This window comes from Nyctereutes procyonoides, unplaced genomic scaffold (assembly GCF_905146905.1).
Source record: "Nyctereutes procyonoides isolate TBG_1078 unplaced genomic scaffold, NYPRO_anot_genome, whole genome shotgun sequence".
Classification (NCBI taxonomy): Eukaryota; Metazoa; Chordata; class Mammalia; order Carnivora; family Canidae; genus Nyctereutes; species Nyctereutes procyonoides.
The window spans coordinates 16,698,768-16,721,096 of record NW_026575043.1 but is presented as its reverse complement, the minus strand read 5'-3'; the positions used below and the strand labels follow the sequence as shown (position 1 = coordinate 16,721,096).

The 22,329-nt window shown below is 35.3% G+C and overlaps 1 protein-coding gene across 1 annotated transcript in view; it reads right to left on the bottom strand.

Annotated features, from left to right (window-relative positions):
* LOC129508221 (uncharacterized) overlaps positions 1-22,329 on the bottom strand; it is a gene marked incomplete at its 5' end in the record, with an annotated part of 286,519 nt that overhangs the window by 178,155 nt on the left and 86,035 nt on the right. Inside the window, 2 exons of the mRNA XM_055323237.1 lie at positions 12,817-13,027; positions 16,198-16,461. Coding sequence (XP_055179212.1) covers positions 12,817-13,027; positions 16,198-16,461 — 475 coding nt within the window. The remainder of the gene's footprint in view (positions 1-12,816; positions 13,028-16,197; positions 16,462-22,329) is intronic.

The window sequence follows — 22,329 nt, the reverse complement described above, 5'->3', positions numbered from 1 at the left end:
CTCATCAATAAATGAATAAAAATCTTTAAAAAAAATTCAAAACCTTTGCTCTGAAAATAAAAATTAAGAAAATAAAAAGACAAACTACAGACAAACAGAGAGAAAGTATTTGCACACCACCTTTCCCACAAAGGATATGTATCCAGAACGTAGAAAGAACTCTCAAAATTCAACAACAACAAAAACCAAACAACCCAATTCCAAATAGGCAAAAAACTTGAACAGATACTTTACCAAAGATTAATATGAATGGCCAATAAGCACATATGGAGATGGTTAATAAAATTAGCCACTAAAAAATACAAATCGAAATTATGATTTCAAATTTAATTTGAATACAAATTAGAATGACTTTTAATAAAACCGACAATATTAAGTGTGGACGAAGGTGCAGAGCAACTGAAACTCTCATATGTTCCTCATGGAAATGCAAAATTATATAGCCACTCTGTAAAAGAGGCAGCTTCTTATAGAGTTAAATACACACACACACACACACACACACACACACACACACACACACACTATCCGGGAACCTGGGTGGCTCAGTTGATTAAGTGTCTGACTCTTGATTCTGGCTCAGGTTATCTTCTCAGGGTCATGAGATGGAGCCCTGAGTTGGGTTCCACCCTGAGCATGGAGTCAGCTTTAGATTTTTTCTCTCCTTCCCCCTTCTGCTCTCCCCCACTCCTGCTCTCTCTCCATCTCCTTCTAAACAAACAAACAAACAAACAAAAATACACACACACACACACACACACATATTATCCAACCTAGCAATTCTACTCTTAGCTATATCTCTTGGAGAAATAAATACTATGTTCACATAAAAACTTGTGTAGGGATATTTATAGCAACTCTATCCATAGTTGCCAAAAATGGAAACAATCACTATGTCCTTTAATGAGTAAACAGATAAACTGTAGTACATCCATTTAGTGGCTTGTCATCCAGTCATGAGTAGGAATGGACTGTTGATGTATATAATTCACATGAGTCTCAGAGGCACTATGTTGACTTTAAAAAGGCAGTGTCAACAAAAGATTATGTACCCTATGAAAATTTTGAAAATACAAAACTTTAGGGATGATAAAGAGATCAGGGAGTACCAGGGTGTAAGGGTGGGGGTGGGAGTGGGAGTGAGGGTAAGGATGCCCCTGTAGCAGAGAGCAGAAAGGAAAAGGAAGGTGTTTGGTTCTTTATCCTGATTGTGGTGCTAATCACACAAATCTAAAGTACATTAGCACTCTAAAAAAAAGTCAGTTTTACTGTATGTTAGTTTATTATTTTTTTAAAGATTTAATTTATTAATTCACGAGAGACAACAGTATACCCTAAGGTGGAAATCACCTTGCTCTATTTATAGGAATTGAAGAAAAGCAGAGCAATCAACAGCTGCACATCAGTGTTTCCCAAGTCTGGCTGCACATTAGATCACCAGAAGGAGATTTTTTTTTTTTTTTTTTTTTTTTTTTTTTTTTTTTTTAGGAATGACAATGTCCAGGTCCTGCCCCCTGAGGATTTAATACTTTTGTTCTGGGGTAAAGCCCAGACAAGAGTATGTGTTTAAAGCTCCATGGAAGATTCAATGTATAGGCAAAATTAAGAAGCATTTTTATTAGGCTTGTTGAACCATGGGTATAGACAAATTAACATATAAGTATGAATAGACTTCTTTCAGAATTTATCAACATTTGATTAATTTCAAGTGGCACTTTTTTGTTGTTGTTAGGTTCAAGTGGTCCGGTTTTATAATGAAAAGGCTCATGTAATATTTACTGATTTCAATATATGTAAACATGATGCAAGAATAATGGTTCTTTGCTTCCTGTAATGTATGATAGTACTTATAATTATCAGTGAGAAAGCTCTAGGAAGAAAGAGACCATGGACTCATCCAATTATCTATACTCCCAAAGAAGTGTACTTCCAAAGATGGATGAGTGGTCTATTGGCCAAGGAAGCACCCATACAGGATCACAGGCTGAAGGAAAAAATAATTAGGTATCAGAATGGAAATCCATTATTTGAAAGGTTCTTTGAATTGGATTTCGTGGATACACAGTCCCATTCTTATGGGAGGCTTAGAGAACATATATCTGACCCTCATATCACCAACCCATCTGGAAGCAGTAAAATGGGGTCTCAATATTTCTTCACAATGTTAGATAAAAAATGAGTGCCACAATTAACTCATGTTCTCTCTAAATAGGTGCTTCTTTACGTTTGGTGGCTCAACCTTTCCGGAAGCTATCAGAGCTCTTTTCATCCTTATTTTGTCCTCAGAACAAAGCCTACAGCAACTGTGAAAACAATAGCTCATCTTGAGAGGGGCCAGTAGGGGAAAATATTTAGTAAGATTAAAACACTTAAACTTAGAATTTCAAATAACACCATTGTGGCTCAATGATTTATTACATTTCTAAATTTCACAAAGAATTGTTTTTCTTTAAAAAGAAAAAATGTATTTTTTAAAATTTTTTCTTACATAGAAAATATCAGAGAATTTTTTTAAACTAGTCTGCCTTTTTCTCTTTTCTCTTTTACTTCAGAGGAAGAAATTATCTTTCTCCTTCCCAGCACTCACCTCTCCCACCTATCTTGCTTATGATGGGAATTTGTCCAGACAATTTTCTTCTCTTTCACCTGCATCCTCAAGGTTTCCTCCTCCAGATATGTTCCCATTGTTTATCAAGAGAGGAGTAAGTGTTCAGCCATTAAAAATAAATAAATAAAATCTTCCCTCAACCTTTGACTCCATTAAGCAGCTATTGAAACTCTCTCTCCTCCTCATTTTCAAGAGTGTCTTTTATATGTACCACCTTTGTTTCTCCTTTCTTGTTCCCTCCTTTGCAGTTTGGTTTGTGCCCTTATTTATTATGTATTCTCTCAAGAGGCATCAAAATGCACTTTCTTTTCAAAGCGAACTGTCTTTTCATCTTTGCCTGAGTCAATCTTTCCAGAGCCTTGCTAAGGTGAAGTGAGGTTCACGGAAGGACCAACAGCATATGCATCATATGGGAACTAAAGAGTCTAACGCCCATCTCAGACCTACTGGATCAGAACTCACATCTTAACTAGATCTTTGGGTGATTTGTAAGCATTTAGAGTTTGAATCGTGCTGTAACATAATATTTTGCTGATGAAACATCCTCTCTCCCTTCTTGAGATTCTTAAAACTCCATAGCTTCCATGAATCCACAACTCCTGGTCCTTCTACTTCTTCAGATTGCTCCTTTTCAATTTATTTCATCCTTTTCTCTCATCTGTCCCCTAGAATTTTTCTACTCTTTGTTTTGTGGCTTAGGCCCCATCCCTATTAGGATGACACCCATCCCTATTAGGATGTTCCTCTTGAACTTAAATTCAAATTTTTTTTCAAGTCTAATGTAGTCACAGTCTTCTTAATTTCCCCAATACTTTAAACTCCATTTGATCAAAACCAACTGGTCAGGTTTTATCTGAAACCTGCCCCTTTGAGTATCTCCTTCTGACAAGAGCAACACTATTTTCTGAGATCCTGAGATAGAAATACTCCTGACTATAAATTTCATGTCTTTCTTTATGACACAGCTAGTCATCTACCAAATCCTGTTGAGTCAACTTTAACATTTTTCTTAAATGAGACTTCTTGATTGCATCCCACTGCCACTATCCTACCCATATCATCTCTTTTTTGAGATGATGGTGTAGCATTCTTACTGGACTCTTTGCCTTCTATTACTCCTTACCCAAATGTATGCTGGAATCCAATAGTTCCTTACAGTTCTCCAAATATACTTTGTACCATTCTGACCTCTCAACTTTTCTAATGGCTTTTCTTGTATCCAAAAGCATTTCCATTAATGCTTGCCCTTTGAACTCCAAACTACCTTTCTAGCCCCAGATCAAAATTGTGAAATTAACAACTATTTTCCAGATTACATTGATATACGACTTAAAATGGGATTACATTAAAAAGAGTTCATGCGGGTAACCTGGATTGCTCAGTGGTTGAGTGTCTTCCTTTGGCTCAGGTCATGATCCTGGGGTCCTGGGATTGAGTTCTGCATGGGGCTCCCCACAGGGAGTCCGCTTCTCCCTCTGCTTGTGTCTCTGCCTCTCTCTGTGTGTCTCTCATGAATAAATAAAATCTTTAAAAAAAAGAGTTCATACAATTCACCTGTCCCCCAAAGCTCACTCATTTGTTTCTGAGAGTCCATTAGAACTCATGATGTGCTTACTTATCTTGTCCCACAGTGTGGGACAACTTGGATTGTAATCCACTGTAACAACTTGGATTATGGAATTGTAGCATAGAGAACATAGTATATGTATATAACATAACTCAATGTGTCACAGGCTAGTGTGTGCTATACTATATTATAGACTTCCATGTCTTGCATAACTTCATTGAGAATTTCTCTTTTTCAGCAGGTTGCTGAGTGTTTCCACGGAGTCCCTTCTCCCTGGGAATTCCACTGTGAGATAAGTGAGCTAGAGAAAAGTCTGATTGACAGGTAACATACATTTCCCACTCTCATCTTACTATCTTTCTTCTTATTCTTTCTTATCTAACTATCTAATTGCATCTGCTTCACTTCTCTAAGTCTGAAGCTTGTCCCAGAAGGCTTGTTGGTCCTGTATGTAAATAGAGTGCTGGTACACCTTCCCATCATCTATTCAATGTGTGTGTGTGTGTGTGTGTGTGTGTGTGTGTGCATGTGTGTGTGTGTGTGTTTTCTCAGAGAAAGAGTAAGCTTAGGGTCAAGTAAGCCCCCGCAGGTCTGGGACTGCATGTTATTTTGGTTTGTATTCCCAGAGCATTTAGCAGTGTGCTTTGTTGATGGTGGTTACACAATAAAACTCTCCTGAATTGAATTCTGCATCATAAAACATATATAGATGTTGCCAGAGACCATTGTTTATGCAATGTAGGCACATACAAAACAAAACTATCAAGCATAACAAATATTTCCCTAGTCTGTTCCCTAAAAAGTAAAACAGCCTAAAAGATGGTAATAACCCACAAGTTATATCATGGCTCTTTTCTTCCAGCCTTTCATATTTCCTGGCCTCAGGCATCCACCTATTTGCAAGGCTGATCACCACTTAAAATATCAGCTTTGGGATTAAATTCAGAATCCTCTCAAATGTCTGTGTGTGTGTGTGTGTGCACGCATGTGCATGCACATATGTGCTTGAAAGTGAGCATTAGTCACTTTTTCATGATTTGACAGCTAGAGTAGATTCAGCAGATTATGTATGGAGCCTATCAGTGTGAGACAGCTTGTGGAAGATCATAAACATATTTTTCAGATAGAAACGTTGCAGCCATGAACACATCACGTGGTCACCCCTTCCCTAAGGTCCGCTCCTTTAATTGTAAATAGCCAGAAAGCCATCAAGCCAGAGTTTAATAAACTTTTAATTTGAAATGAATTACCACATGTTGTGTTTGTTTACCCATTATTAAATCTCTTAGCAACATATCAGTGGCAGAAACAGCATACTGTAGCATAGCCCTGATATATTAGAAAACAAACCCATGGGGAATATTAACTGCTAATAATATGTTTAGGAAGACTCTAAGAAAAATAAATAAATATAAGCCATGTAGCAAATAATGTATTTGGAGGGATTTTTATGTTTTGTTTCTTGTATAAATCTATAATGAATAGGAGCAAAACGTCCCTGTGCAGTCTTTGAATGTGAAACTTGAATCAGTTTCTGAGCTCAGAGCAGAGCAAATGCAAATTAGCCTTTTGCAAGCGTTTTCTTAGAACATAAATGATTCTTCCTCTACCAGTACATAGTGTTTTCATATTGATTATGTCAGTATTCATGTTCTTGGAGTGTCACCTGTCCACCTTTTAGGGGAACTGAGGGCAGCATTCTAAAAGCCAAGTTCAGAGCACAGTGCAGTAAGTATGGGAAATATAGCCACAGTACCCTGAGGAAAAACTAAAAAGCAAAAATGATCTGGTGAAAAATGGTCTAAGAGTAATTGCTTCTAGTCTTGGGCTCAGTATCCTAAAACTAGGTTAAAATGTCAGTATCACTGAAATATTATTACTAAGTCAGAAGCTACTTTCTCAAAAGTTAAAAATTCTAAAATAAGATTTTGAGTTCCATGCTTAATCCTAAAACGTTGGGAGGAAATAAAACCAGGAAGAAAGAAAAAGAAAGAAGAAAGAAGGAAGAAAAAAAAGAAAGAAAGAAAGAAAGAAAGAAAGAAAGAAAGAGAGAGAGAGAGAGAGAGAGAGAAAGAAAGAGAAAGAAAGAAAGAAAGAAAGAAGAAAGAAAGAAAGAAAGAAAGAAAGAAGAAAGAAAGAAAGAAAAGAAAGAAAGAAAGAAAGAAAGAAAGAAAGAAAGAAAGAAAGAAAGAAAGAAAGAAAGAAAAGAAAAATATCCACATTACAGATGTACATTTTTTAGTGCCCCACATAATGGTTTGAGTTCACTGGACATTTGAACTTGATATTTAAACAAAAAATCAACTGCAATGTTCTCTATATTTTTATTTAATGAAATTACAATCATTTCATTTACACTTCTTGACTTATTAATTCTTGAGGATATTCAACCATCAGAAAAGGTTTGGACTTTTTTCCCCCTTCTGTATCTTGGATTCCCAAATTAAGCAGATAATATTCTAACATTGAAGTGATTTGTTTTCAGAAAATGAAGGCATCCCAGACCTCCTGTTGTAAGGCCTAACTAGTCTGGTTCAACATAAAGAAAAGATGTTCAGCAGAAGTCATTTTCCTGTAGACACATAGTGAGTCTGAAACACAACATCCACAAATGTCCTCAATAGAGCCGCCCTGCCAATCAATTTGGAATGGGGCTAAGTCTGACATTGGCTGCCTTTTTAATGGCACTCTGCTCTTTCTCACTCTGTCACTACCTTTGGCTCATTCTACGCCTCCTACCCCCTCCTTCCTCCCTGTACCACACCAAGTATATTGATAATGGCACACTCATTGTTATCCACCTATGATATGAGCATTTAAAATAAAAAATATTTATTTTTTTTATTTGGAACCTTACAGAATTCCAACACAGAGTGTTTAAATTCAACTTAACACTGTGCATTTTGAGGACAACCAGCTCTACTCATTACCCAGCAAAACCAGACCTTGATGCCAGTCACCTATCATCTCTGGCTACAAGTAAAGCAAATCCACAGTCTCAAATATGAGACACAATACACTTTTTTTAAAAGACTTATTTGACGGAGAAAGAGAACATGAGCGAGGGAGCTGCAGGCAGAGGGATAGGGAGAAGCAGGCTCCCCACTGAGCAGGGAGCTTGATGTGGGGCTTGATCCCAGGACCTCAGGATCATGACCTGAGCTGAAAGCAGATGCTTAACCAATTCAGCCACCCAGGTGCCCCAAAAACAATGCACTTTAATCAAGTTGTTTTATAGCATTGTCATGGATTATCTAGCTTCAATATATACAGAATTCTTCCCATCGATTTTCACAGTTTCATGGTTGACCCACAGTCAACTGCATTCTGGAAAGTAGATGATCCTTCCTCTGACATACCATCAGAAGATCAGTAGTAGCCTCAATCTACATCACAGCACCGACATCATCTCATTTCATTTCATCCCATAAACATTTTATGATCTCACATCTTCTCAAGAAGAAGGGTGAGTACAGTACAATAAGATATTTTAAGAGAGAAAAAGAGCAAGCACATTCATATAACTTTAATTACAGTACTATGGTATAATTGTCCTAATTTATTATTAGTTATTGTTGTTAATCTCCTACTGTGCTTAATTGATAACTAAAGCTTCATCATAGCTATGCCTGTATAAGAAAAAACATAGCATAATAGGGTTCAATATGATCTAGGGTTTTAGGCATCCACTGGGGGTCTTGGAATGTCTCCCTCACAGATAAGGGAGGACTACTGTATCTCATATCTAACTTATTTTCCCAAATATTTGTTTAAAGCTAGATGACATAATTTGAACACTATATAAAAAAATTCAGCATAATCTTCCCAGGTATATATAACTATAAAGTGACATTTAGTTGTCTTGAGGTGGTATCTTAGTTATCATCAGCTGATGATAATAGATTACTCATAGGGAAATAAGTATGACTAAGGAAGCTCAGAGCTTATATTGAGCCCACCTCTTAGGGATGTAAGTAGGGTTTCTAGAAATTGAGCATGTCAATCAGTGGAATTTTACTCAAATCAGTCAGGCATAATCTCCAAGACATTTGGGCAACTCCAGTCACAAAAAAACTTTTACCACCAGAAGTTGAATATGAAGTTCTGTGTTTCCCAGCTGATAGGCAGAAGAAGACAAGAAGGCATATGCCATTAGGAAATACTGTAGGCTTTAGGTCTGGCCATTATGACAGGGATCTAGTATCCCTTCCCAGGAAACATCACAGTTTCCCTGACCTATGAATGGACACATTCATCCCCCCCCTACTTTCCATCTCTCTCCTGAGCTTCATGAGCACTTTCCCAATGGTCCCCCAAACATTTCAACTTGGATGCAATGTAAGAAATCTCAAACTCAGTAGGTCCAAAATCAAACTCAGGTTTCCCCCCCCAACCCTGTTGTTCTTCCTTTGTTTCATATTATCTACTTGTTAATACCCATGTCTACCCATGCTAAAAAATCAGAAATCAGCCTTAATCATCCCTTATCAACAATATTCAATCAACCAACAGCGAAATTCTTATCCTTAGCCTTATACTTATTCCCTTACACCTCTTTAATACTTTATAGATTTATACTCTCTTCTCCAACTTTACTATCACTGCCCTAATTCAGGCCCTCTTCTGTGGATGGCACCACTCTTGAGTTTTTCCAAACTGATCTGGTTTTAGATATGCCCTTTTCAAATAAACCCTCCTAAAAATTACCACAGAGAACTGCTTAAAATAGATATTGAAATATGTCTCTTCTCTTCTTTTTTATTTTTTTTTTAATTTTTGAGAAAGAGCATGTGAGCAGGGGGAGGGGCAGCAGGAGAGGGAAAGAAAGAATCTCAAGCAGACTCCCCACTAAGTAGAGAGCCTGACTCAGGGCTCAAACTTAAGACCTGAGATCATGACCTGACTCAAAATCAAGAGTCAGCTACTTAACCAATGGAACCACCCAGGCACCCTCAAATCACTTCCTTTCTTAAGATTCTTCAGTGGCTACCCACTTAATACCAACCCCTCAGAAGCTGCAATAGACACAAAAAGACATCCAAGAAAAGAGTGAGAGACTTTTTACTATCCTAGAATGTATACATGGATAAATGATAGACATGAGGAAAAGTGGATGAAGTGAGAAAAGAATAAAGACTTTAAATACAAATGCTAAGAGAATTTACCACTTACCCAAACTCTAAATGAATACTAAAAATTTTTTTCGACAAGAAGAAAAATGTAAGTAAAGACAACTACATAAAAAATATTATGAAACACAAATATTGGCCAAATATATCAGTAAATTAATGTTCTATTGAGACCAAAAAAACAAATGAAACAAAGTTTTCTGTTTAACAGAGGTATTTGAGGAATAGGTAAAACATACTAAAAGTCCTTGTCATTCTCAGGAAGAGAAGAGAAAAAAAAGAAAAAACAGATGAAATTAGATTTTTTAAAATAACTTTCAGTTAAATATGTAGATGTGAAAATTCAGGATAACATCTGAAATAATTAACAATAAAATCTGTAAGATTATAAACATCAGAGAATAAACAAAAAAAGAAAATTATTTTTGGTTAAAGAAATATTCAGGAAACTAAGGAAACTATTTTTTAAAAGCAAAGAAATAGAATAGCCAAAATAAATTGTAAAAAATGTTATCAGCAAATGCAAATATAACAGTAGTAACAGTATTTACAAAAACTAAACTCACCTGTTAAAGACACATACTATAACTACTTGTCTTGAATACAAAAATAAAATCCAGATTTATCTGTTAAGCTATACTCAGAAGACCACCACAGATGAGTTTTAAAATTTTAAAATAAATATTAGAAAAATAATATATGCCATAAAAATACTTATCCAAAAAATCAGGTGCTAGTGTTAGTATCAGAAGAAATAGAATATAAAATGAAGCATTCACAGATATATAGAGGGAGACTACATCTGTATAAAAGAAATAACACAAAAATTAATACTCATAAAATTGCAGGCACTTAAAATATAGAAATCAGTATTTGACAGAACTACAGGGATAAAGGGACAGATCTAGTCAGAACTGGAGATTTCATACATACTGACCACATAAATAAAAACTCAAGATAAAGACTTAAGCTTTCAAATCAAGGAGATTAAAAGATAACTCCTCCAAAACCTGAAGGAAATAGGAGGAAAGAAACAATAAAACTGAGTATAAACACATAGAAAACAAAAGATCAATGGAGAGACAGTCTTAATGGAGGCAAATGAGCTGTTGTATATTTTTTAAAAATGAATAAAAAGATAAAACTCAACCAAGACTGATAAAGAAAAGCAAAGAAGGCATATATTAACCAATATTAATAATGAAGAGAGGAACATACTAATGAAGAGAGGAACATGAATTTAATGGTATTTAAAAATTATAATAGTATTTTTATATATTTTCCTTTAGAAACATAAAACATCTATTGAATGATACACACACACAAAAAAATAGTTTCCTTCAAGGAGAAGCACTAGGTTGCTGTGGGAGGCAGATTTTATTGAACCATCTGAGTGTATCCTCTATTCAATAAAACTGTAACAAAAGGAAATAGACTTTAAAAATAATATATTATGTATACAAACATATATATATTATCTGTATAATATAAAACATATATTGCATTATATATTTAATATATGTATATATAATATTGCATTATACATATGTATGTAATATATGCATAATATATAATACTATGACTAACTTAATTTAATTGTTTTTTTTAAATTAATTTTTATTGGTGTTCAATTTACCAACATACAGAATAACACCCAGTGCTCATCCCATCAAGTAATTTAATTGGTTTTTCAAATGAATTAAATAGAATGATTGAATAATCAGTAACAAAGATTGAATTAGAAATCAAATGATTCCCATGATTTATCCCACATTAAAAAAAAGAATCGAGAACTTTTACAGATCAATAAGAAAACAGTTTCAAAAATGGCTCAAAGGAAAAGTGAACAAAATATGTGTATAGGCAATTCATGAAAAGCAAAACCCAAAAGGTCAACAGAAACATATGAAAAATATGCTCAAACTTAGCCACATTCAGAGATACTCTGATTAAAACAATGGGATATTATGTTGCAATTTTTTTGGCAAAAATGATTATAACAAAGATTGATAGGATGTGAGCCAGACAAACTCCTACATAGCTGTTAGAAGGGCAAATTGACACTACTTTGCTGACAGTGTGTCACTATGCTATACATTTTAAAATTGTGTGCCCTGTGATGTAGTGGCTCCTCTCTCCAGGACAGGAAATATCTTATACTCTAGCGAAATTTGCCCCTCTGTGCACAAGAACGACATGTCCAAGAATGATCACTGTAATCTCGCTTACAGTAGATTAAAACTTGAAACAACAAATAAGATAAAATAAACAAATTTGGTTACAATCACGTATGTTGCCATGTATGCAATTATACAGCAGTAAAATCAATAAATCAAAAATACATAAAAGTGTGTCCATAGGAGTTGTGTAAATCTCAAGGATAATATTGAGAGAAAATAAAGTTGCAGAAATAGATATAAAGCATGGTAATTACACAAACTTTAAAAACATAGAAAAGATATTACGTGTTGTTTATAATTACATACATATGTAGGAAATGTATTGAAACATACATGGAAATGATCAATAAGAAGTCTCAGAGGGTCAGAAACAAAATCAGGAAGTGGTTCGCAGAAGCCTTTAATCACATGTAAAATGTTACTTATTTAAAAAAAAAGATGTATAGCAAAGATGCAAAATAGCAAGAATGAACACAGCTGGGTACTAATTACTGGTTTATGTTATTTTTGTATACAGTATGTTTAAAATATTCAACAATTTCCAAACTAAAAAATAAAATCTCGACTACAATGCCTGGTACACGAAAAAAAAACATGTATCACACGTAATTATTATCACTGGTAATCCTTCTAACATTAGAATTATTCTGGTAACACTATAGGTGCTGCTATCCATACTACAAGTAATACTATAATTACTACAACTACTACCAATCCATCCCCTACTCTTGCTTTTTTCTAATACTATTATTACTGCTAGAGGACCCAATCTGTTAAAGAATCTCGTGAATCTTTTGGTAAAGGAAATAACTGTCTTGCAAAAAATAATAGTCATTTCTAATATATCTCTTCTGTAGGCTGAAACTTCTGTATGTGAAATAGTTCAAAGAATGCTATTTGCTCATTTAGTGCTTGATTAAGCCAGTCTTTGAAAACAGAGGTTTATAAAATAAACTACATTATTTGAGAACTTCCTTCTGAGACTGCTTCTTCTTGCAGAGCCATGTGTCGGTTACCACTCTTGTGAGCAAGCAAGAAAGCCTGGCTCTAGAACTAAGAAACAAAATAAGTCAAAAAGCTCCCCCAAAAAACTAAAAAAATATTTTTAGAGCCACAACGTATGGAGAAAGTCTTGCGTTTCAATGAAGCAGTGTTATAATTACTTAATAATTAAGCTATATGAAAACTGATGTTCTTGTCAATGATTACATTCTCCCTAAGCATAATGGCATAGAAAGAAATGTATTAATAATTAAAACTTCTTTCTCAGTTTTCTGAAACATAACACAACTGGAAGTATTAGCAAAAGAATGCTGAAAATGGTCTACTAACCCTGAGAAGAGCGTAGGGAGGATTTAGCTTTATCATCCAATGACGCACAAATGGTTTCCTCTGTTGGTCTCTCTGAAAGGCCAGGCGTGTTCTCCACGCCTGGTTCTGCTTTCTGTGCTTCAGCCATTAAAGAAACTGGAAATTCAGGGGGAAGCGGAGTTTGTCTTTCATAGGTTTTTTGATCATCCAAATACAGAGGAAGTTTAATAACCTATTAGGAGATAAATCTCTTATCTAAACTGTTGAAAACATGACACACACAGTTAATGTACCCTAGAACACTGAAACAATTTGCAAACTCTAAAAGGTCAATGATGAATTTAATTTTCCAAACCTTATATTTGCTTTTGTTTGGCTGCCTTACAAAGAATGCATTTTTTTTGTATTAGCAGATTTACATAATTGCTTCAGATATTACCATTGCTTTATATAGTTCTTTGTTTTTTCTTTGTCTTGCCTCATAATTTTCTCTCATTTCTTCTCGCAAATAAGACCGTTTTTCTGATATTCACACTGGGATTGAGTTAGCAAATATACATTCAGTAATTGCTATCTCCAAGAAATAGTATCTTTAGTTCAAATATAAAAGACAAGATTGTAGAATCCAGGGGGTGAGCAAATGGGTATTCAATGTTCAATTTTTTTTTCAACTTTTCTCTATGTTTACAATTTTAATAATTAAGGGCTTGGTGGAAATCATCAATGACACGGGGAGTGAAATATTTAGAAAAGTGAGGAAATTGTTCTGGGAAGAAGTTAAAGACTATCTTGCTTTCATGGTTTCTCCTCTTGCATTCTTTCACACACCCTATGGGAGGTGAATCAGATCTGTTCTATGTCTACACTCAAGGTGGGAGCCGGAAATCTATGCCTAATAACGTGGTAGGACATGTGAGGTCATGGCTAAGCCACATGCCCTGGCTCCACCAGCCCTTTTGTGAGTGTGGCACTTTCCTCCTACTAATAGACATGGGAGGGAAATGATCATCATTTATCTCATTTCCTTCAATCTCTTCTAAGGCTGCATTATAGAAACCACTTTTCTGTTCTAGTAGCTGGTTTACCTATTTTTTCTGTGCCCTATTTCAAGCTATGTTTTTTCCTGAGTAACTCCAAAAAGTGCTACTCAAAACTTACATTTACATGTTTAAAAATTGCATTTGAGAAAACTTGACATTGGAAAAATCTTAATATTTTAGAATTTCACATAAGAGGAAAATCGGGCTTCAAAATAAGCAAATTTCGGTTTTATGCTCATGAAAGAGAAGCAAACACATTCCTATTTAGTCTACCTTACAATCAGAAAATCATATCTTGACTAATGGCACTATTTTCATTAGTAAGATTCACACTAACCCCCCCAACCCCATGAAATATACAGAGAGAGAAGATGTGCTACCAAATAAGAAAGTTAGTAGACAATTACAACCACTGTAATGAATAATGGCCAGTGGGCTCTACAAATAAATCATAATATTACTTTACACCAAAACTTTTAAAAGGGAGTCAGGAAAAAAAGAAGAGAATTTTTGTAATGTGTCCAAATCCAGTAGATATTAGTGAAACCAAGCTTTCAAATGCTACTTATCAAAGAACTACTTTTCTTGGCCTTGTAAATTTTAAACATCACTTCTTGATTTATCTCAAATATAAAATATTTATATCTTTACAAGCAATACAAGTACTACCTAAATGATCTTTTATGAAATATAATTTGTGCTGACTTTCCTTGCTATAATTTACAGACCACTGAGTTTTAGGTAACAATTGGTAAAAAAAAAAATTATAGATGTCTTTCACATTAGCTAGTAAACCTATATAAAATTTATTTTCTTTTATGACTATTTTTTATTTTTATTTAATTTTGATTTCTTGGTACAGTATTCAAGTCACCAACTTGTTAAATATTATGTTATGGGCTATCTATAGTTTTCTTCAAAATTTGGGCGGTTGTTTAATAACTCCTTTGGATTCATTTTCAAATGTATTTATATCAGTATTTCTAAACCTTAGAAACTTTTAAAAACTTCTGATCCTAATGCCTGACCTCAAAACAATTAAATCGAAATCTCTAGGAACAGGACCTGAGCATGGGATTTTTAAAGCTTCTTTAATGATCCCAATGTAGTCAGATTTACCTCAGAAAGGCACTATTTTCAGAATGAGTAGAAAGGCCATAGTTAGATTTAGATTTATTTTCCTAACAGGAACCTATAATATCTCAAAAAAATATTTCAGCAAAACACTTTAATGGAATTCGCTAAAAGGAAAAAAAAAATGCCAGCAGATTCAACTTAAAATATATAGGAAACAGGAAGCCCATCACACAAGAAGGATATATAGCTGATGATTTTTAAGCCAAAACTCTATCTGTTTCCTGGAATGTCCATATTTAATAGTTCCATCACATAGGTAGATAGATGATGGTGACAGATAGATACATACATACATAGATTAGATTAGATCAATTGATAGCCACCTTGTCAGTTAGCTAGACAGACAGATACACATAGACTGGGAAAAGTCACACATGTAAATTAGCAAGAAAAAATTGCATTTTATGTTACAGGCACTGTGGAAAGACATCATAGGAAGAATAGATTTGGACATTTAGGACAGAAATAGACTAAAGTTGTGCTAGAATGCTTTATACTTAATGTATGCTGCCATTTTTTTTATTTTCCATGGTGTTTGCTTAGAATGAATTTATGCAATGACATTTCTGCTAAAAAAAAAAAAAAGCTTGGTTAGAAAATATATCTCCAAATATATACCAACAAATGGTATGTGCCCAAGGATTTTTTTGGAGTGCTTTTTGTTTTTAATTTTTGTGGTAAATAAGACAGCATGCTTTGAAGTGATAATGGCCATTTTATCCTGTGGAAATGTGGTTTATTAATTATCTTTTTTATGAGCACATGCCTGTCTCATCAAATAAATGGTAAGCATCCAGAAGGCAGAGACTATATCTAACCTCTTGTGTATCCTTAGAATAAGCATTGCCCAACACACAATAGTAGCTCAGTTAGTATTTCCAATAAAGAAACATAGCCTTATACCCAAGCTGGTGAGAAAGATCAGCTCCAGCAGAAACAGGTGGTAAACTGAGAGTTGAAGGACTTGTGTGCCTTTTCTGGGCCACTCATGACTCAGAAGGTTGGATTAGATTTTCTTTAAGATTTCTGCCCATTCTAGAATTGTATTCCTTATTTGTAGATATCAATTTAATCAGTATCAAGAAAGCATTAGGATGTGATTGCTTTTACAGATTTATGATACTTATTGAAATTTTCAATAGCCCAAAAGTAAGGTGAAGGCTAGAAATAAGAGCTTTAGAAAAATTCTAAGTTCTTTTTCCACTTACAAAATCATATTACAAACCTGAAAGTAGAGATTGCACAGCCAGTGGTCCAAGTCCAGGCAAATCAAATCTTCCATTTTCTTGAAGTTGTCAAGTGTCTGGTCATAATGTCCCCGGAGAAGGGGACACTTGAATTTTCCCTCCACTACATCAAAGTTGTTATCACACAAAGGGAAGGCTGCCCAGCCCATAACGCATTCAAAAGAAACATGTCTACCACGAAGGAGACAGAGTTCAAACAAGAAAGCCATGCCAGGTTTCACATCTTTCTTAGGAGGGAGTACCTGGGAAAAGATATCAAGACAAGGGAACGTTAAGATACTTATACATAGAAACGTGCTATAGTCAATGAAGTTTTATATTATTTAGAATTAAGTAAAAAGTGGTTTTTTTAAGATTTTATTATTTATTCATGAGAGACACACAGAGAGAGGCAGAGACATAGGCAGAGGGAGAAGCAGGCTCCCTGTGGGGAGCCCTATGAAGGACTCAATCCCAGGACCCCAGCCAGGATCATGACCTGAGCCAAAGGCAGACACCCAACCACCTAGGTGCTCCCAAAAGTGGGTTTTACTTCTATTTTTGCCCTTAAAAATTTGCCATTGTTAATAATGCTGCAATAAACAAAAGGGGGGTGAATATATTCTGTCAAGGTAGTGTTCTTGTTTTCTTTGGGTAAATATCCAGTAATGAAATTATTGGATCACATGGTATTTCTCTTTTTTTGGGGGGGGGATTTCATACTGGTTTCCACAGAAGCATTATTATAATAGCCAGGATATGGAAGCAACCTAAGAGCCCACTGAAAGACAAATACATAAGATGAGATATATACATATAATGGAATATTATACAGGCATAAAAAGGAAGAGATCAGAGGTTCCTGGGTGGCTCAGCAGTTGAGCATCTGCCTTTGGCTCAGGGCATGATCCCAGGATCTGGGATGGAGTCCCACATGGGGCTCCCTGCATGGAGCCTGTTTCTCCCTCTGCCTGTCTCTGTATCTCTCTGTGTGTCTCTCTTATAAATAAATAAATAAATAAATAAATAAATAAATAAATAAATAAATAATTTTTTTTTAAAGGATGAGATCATGCCATTTGCAACAACATGGATGGAGCCAGTGGGTAAATCAGACTGAGAAAGACAAATTCTATATGAGTTCACATATGTAGAATCTCAAACAAACAAACAACAATGACAACAAAACAAATAACCATCGAATAAAGAGACAAAAAGCAGAATCAGACCCGTAAACACAGAGAAACAAATTGATGGTTGTCAGAGGGGAAGGGGATGAGAGCATGGGCAAAATGGGTGAAGGGAGTGGGAGATACACAGGCTTCCAGTTATGGACTGATTAAGTCACAGGAACTAATAGCACCGCATAAGGGACATAGTCACTGATAATGGTAATTGGGTTGTATAGTGGCCCATGACATAGCTTCCTATGATGAGCACAGCACAACGTTTAAACTTGTCAGTTCACTGTGTTATACACTTGAAACTGATGGAACATTGTATGTCAACTATGGTCAAAAAAAAAAAAAAGAAAGAAAGAGAAAAATTCACTATTGGATGCATTTATATAAATAACCTTTCCAGCCCAAAGGAATTGAGCAACCATGGCACCATGAATATGTAACCCAAACAGGACAAATTTGATGCTGCCAATTTAAGATTCTGTACATTATGAACTTTGAGAATCAATCTTGTAATAAGTTAACATAACACCATATACTGTACATTCAGCCCTTTTTTTGCTTGAGCTGGTACTTCTGTTGTATAACTACTTCTATCAGTTGTCACGATCATTGTTTTGCTCGCCTGTCACTCATCTTTGTAGTGCTCATGTACCCAGCACAGGCGCTTCATATGGAAGAAATGCTTTTCAAAAAAAAAAAAAAGGTTGAACAAACTATCATACTCCAGGGAAACTAATCCCAGGCATGATGATAGCTTGAATTACTATTACAAGGTTTACCTCTTTAAGGAAAAATAGTGTCCTATTTTGACTATCCCATTTATTTCAATAGACACTATAATACACATCACTGTGTTATCAGTTTGTTGGTGTTCAATAAACAGTGCTAGGTATAAAGATTAATGAAATGATCAGATTGACCAAACCATCATTCCAGGCCCCAGTTACAGAGATGGAGCTTGTGCTTTGACCTTTTAAAAAAGAATTTTAGGAAAGTGTGAGACATGAATAATCCTTTTTTTTTTAATAGAGTATAGGTTTGAGTTTAATTTTAAAATTCTATGTGAATAACTATAAATGGGCAAAGACAGGGACTTCCCTAAGACTATTTTATAGCAGTATATTTAGCCAAAAGTCTGTAGGCATATTTTATATGATTTATGTAAATATTCCAAGACTTAGTTTATGTTTTAAATGAAACAGAAGCATCTGTTGAAAAATACCATAACCCTGTGGCAGCTGCTATTAAACCATTAACAGGATCAGGTTTCATTTAAACCAGATTTACCATTTTCTACAACAGCCCATGGGAAAGCTAAAAACATTAGACACAAATTACTGACAAAAGAGATTCTTAATCAAGCCATACTTTTCATTTGGCTATTTGGCTGTGAGTAACCTTTGTGATAAGAAAATAAAAGCTAAATGAGAAGGAAGAAGAGGAAAAAATGGAGTCAGAAACCTGTTTTGGATCATCATTTAAAAATAAAGCTGAACTGATGTCATTACAATGATTTTTTATCTATTTTCAATCCTGCCTTTCGAAGCACCCCTCTCATGCTAACCTGATCTGACTCAGTGATATGTTTGAAGTAGATAAAGCAAAAATTTGTGTGGTACTGACCCAATTCTATTGTTAAGTTTCTGTGGTCTCAGGCTACTCACTTCTTTTTTTGCATCAAGTCTTTGATGCACTCAAGTCTCCTCACCAATAAAAGACCAGGAGAAGAGCCTGGGTGGCTCAGTCAATTGAGCATCTGACTCTTAGTTTCAGCTCAAGTCATGATCTCAGGGTCATGAGATCAAATCTCCCTCTAGGGTTCTGTGCTCAGCACAGAGTCTACTTGAGATCCTCTCTCCCTTCCCCTTTCCCCCTCCCTTTTCTCTAGAATAAGTAAATGAAATTTTAAAAATAAAACAAATAAAAGATGAGGATATAAGTATCTTCCTCACAGAATTGACACAACTATCAGGTTGGACAATAAATATAAAAATGGTCAGAAAAACATGAAATGCATATAACTATTATTATTCTTTTATTATTATGCTAAGACTTTATCTCCACTATTTCTAAGATGAGCTAGATTACAATTTATTTAATAAAGAAGAAAAGAATATATCAAGGTTAAAGTTCACCTCTAAATGTATCAAACACCAATATCATTTCGTGTATGAGGAACAATAGTTCAAGTCTACCAAACATAACCTATTACCATCAGGCAGCATGTGTCTGCTGTAACATTGTCAATAAGAGGCCAGTCCTCATGCACAAAAGGAAACTCCACGGCAACCTATTTTACAAGATAGAAGAGTCATACACAACTACCTTGACAGCTGTAAAAAATAATAATAATAATAAGTACATGAACTTGACAAAATCTAGTCATTGATATTGATTGAAAAGGAGGATAAGAGCTATATGTTATAAAATAAAAGCATTTATTTTATCTGACAATACTTGTCTTATTTATTCTTTTAGTGTCTTTCCCTCACCCTGTATCATAGGAGAAATGTGCTGCTCTATGTGTAGCTTGGGACTCATTCTTTTCCTCTTTTGGCAAAAGGATCACTAAGTTTCATTGTGTCTCTCAGAGGATCCTTTCCACAAACCTGAATACTTCCAAAGCTGTCTTATGATGTGATATTTCCATGAACATTTTTCTTTTTTTTTAAGATTTTATTCATTTATTTGAGAGAGAAAGAGAACACAGGTGGAGGGGAGGGGCAAAGGGAAGGGAATAGCAGGCTTCCCACTAAGCAGGGAGCTGGATGCGGGGCTCCACCTGGTATCATGACCTGAGCCAAAGGCAGAGGCTTAACCAACTGAGCCATCCAAGCGCACCCATGAGCATTTTTCAATAGCTTTCTAATTGAATGCTATACAATGAAGGAAATTAATGTATCAACCAGTCTCTGCCAACCACCAATGCCATCTCATCACAAGAGTCCTGGGGATTGGGGGGTCATAATGTCCCTTATTTGTACCAAAAAGAGCATACTTTCTGAAGAAGGAGACACTGCAAAACTAAATTTCACTGGGTGATGCAGTTCATCTTCCATATCACAGAAACTGCATGTGAAAGGAGAGTAATGAACAAGCCAAATCCAAGAAGCAAACAAGAATATTGAAGGCTGAAGGATGCATGGAAAATTGGAAGAGAAAGTAAAATCCTTCCCACTTGAACACCAAATACTTTGAAAGTGAAGCAAATCAGAGAGGATTAGGGTAGTCTTACAAAATCATGAAAATGAAAAAAAAAATCATGAAAATGTATATTAAAGTATTCTTCAATTTTCTGGATTTTCTGGAATTTCGCAAAGAATTGTTATTTTTATAATCAGAAAAAAACTAACAAAGTGATTTCAAAAACAGCAGCCCTTCATGGCGCCTGGGTGGCTCAGTCAGTTTAGCATCCACCTTCAGCTCAGGTTATGATCCAGAGTCCTGGGATCAAGCTCTGCCTTGGGCTCCCTGTTCAGTGGGAGCCTGCTTTTCCCTTTCCCTCTGCCACTCCCCCTGCCTGTGCTCTCTCTCTCTCTCTCTCTCTCTCTCATTCTCTCTCTCAAATGAATAAGTAAAATCTTTTTTAAAAAATAAAATGAAATGAAATTTCAAAAAAAAAAAACAGAAGAACTTCAAAGTTCTGCTTCTGCTTATGAGAGGAACGACCATAAATGACCATATTTCTCCCTGTAACAAAGAAAAAACCACCAGCTAAATTACATAATTACGTATATTCTTAAACCCATGGGGGAACTGAGGACACAAAGAAACTGAGGGAAATTAAATCTTGGAGATGGATAAGCCTTTCATAAATGAGCGAGGACTAGAGGGAGGCTTTAATCTCAGGGAACAGGTGAGGGAGCAGACCTGTCATTGGGTGGGAGACTTTACAGGTCAAAAGAAAAACTGGCCGAATGTTTAGCAATCTTGGACTAACATGGAATATTGAATACATAGGAGCCCCAGATACACATCGAGTCCTCACTATCCACCAACCTGAAGACTTGTATCCAGTGCTCAGCAGCATGTGGGTAATTGGGTCCAGGGTAAGAGTCAAAGAGAGATCTCCAGTGGCACGGAAATCTTGAGGCAGGGCCAAGGAGCCGAGCAGAATCCTGCAGTTACATGATGTTTGGATACCAAGCCAGGCAGGAAGGAGGAATCCTTTGTACCTCAACACTTTTGAAAGCCAGTGATGAATTAAAACTAACTAGAGCTATAACTTAACCCAAACCTAGCTTAATTCTAACCAGAGAAACCATCCCCTCACCCTAAATTCCTGACACAGACAGCTTTTTAGTAGGGGATAAATATTTTCTTCTTTAGTCTTTACAATTCCTTTCTACATCGTGTCTGGCCCACAGTGCAAAACTACAAGACATCCACAGAAGCAGGAACATGTGATGTCTAGACAAAAGACAACAGCCAATGGAAACTGACCCACAGCTGACCCAGATGTTAGAATTAGCAAAGACATTGAACAATCATAACCAGGATAACAAAATGAAGGAAAAGACAGAAACAACTAGTGAAAGGGAAGAAACTCCAGGAGAGAACTTGTAAAAAGTCTAGAAAAAATATACATATCATAAAATACTTGAAATAAAAAGTTTATTGGAATAAAAAGTTTATTGGGTGGACTTCACAGTAGAAATGACATAGCAGGAAAAGGATAGATGAACTCAAAGAAAAACTGATAAAATATTCTGTCTGAAGCACAAAGACAAAATGAATGAAAAAAGAAAAAGCCAGACCACAGCATGTGATCTTTTTTTTTTCCTGAAGGAAAAAGTGAAAGCCAATTGTGCAGAGAAGAAATTTTGAAGTGATGATGGCTTAGAACTTTCCAAAACTGCTGAAAGACATCAACCCACAAAACCAAAGGCTCATAAAACCCTGACAAGATGAAATTTATTTTTTTATATTTTATTTTATTTTTTATTC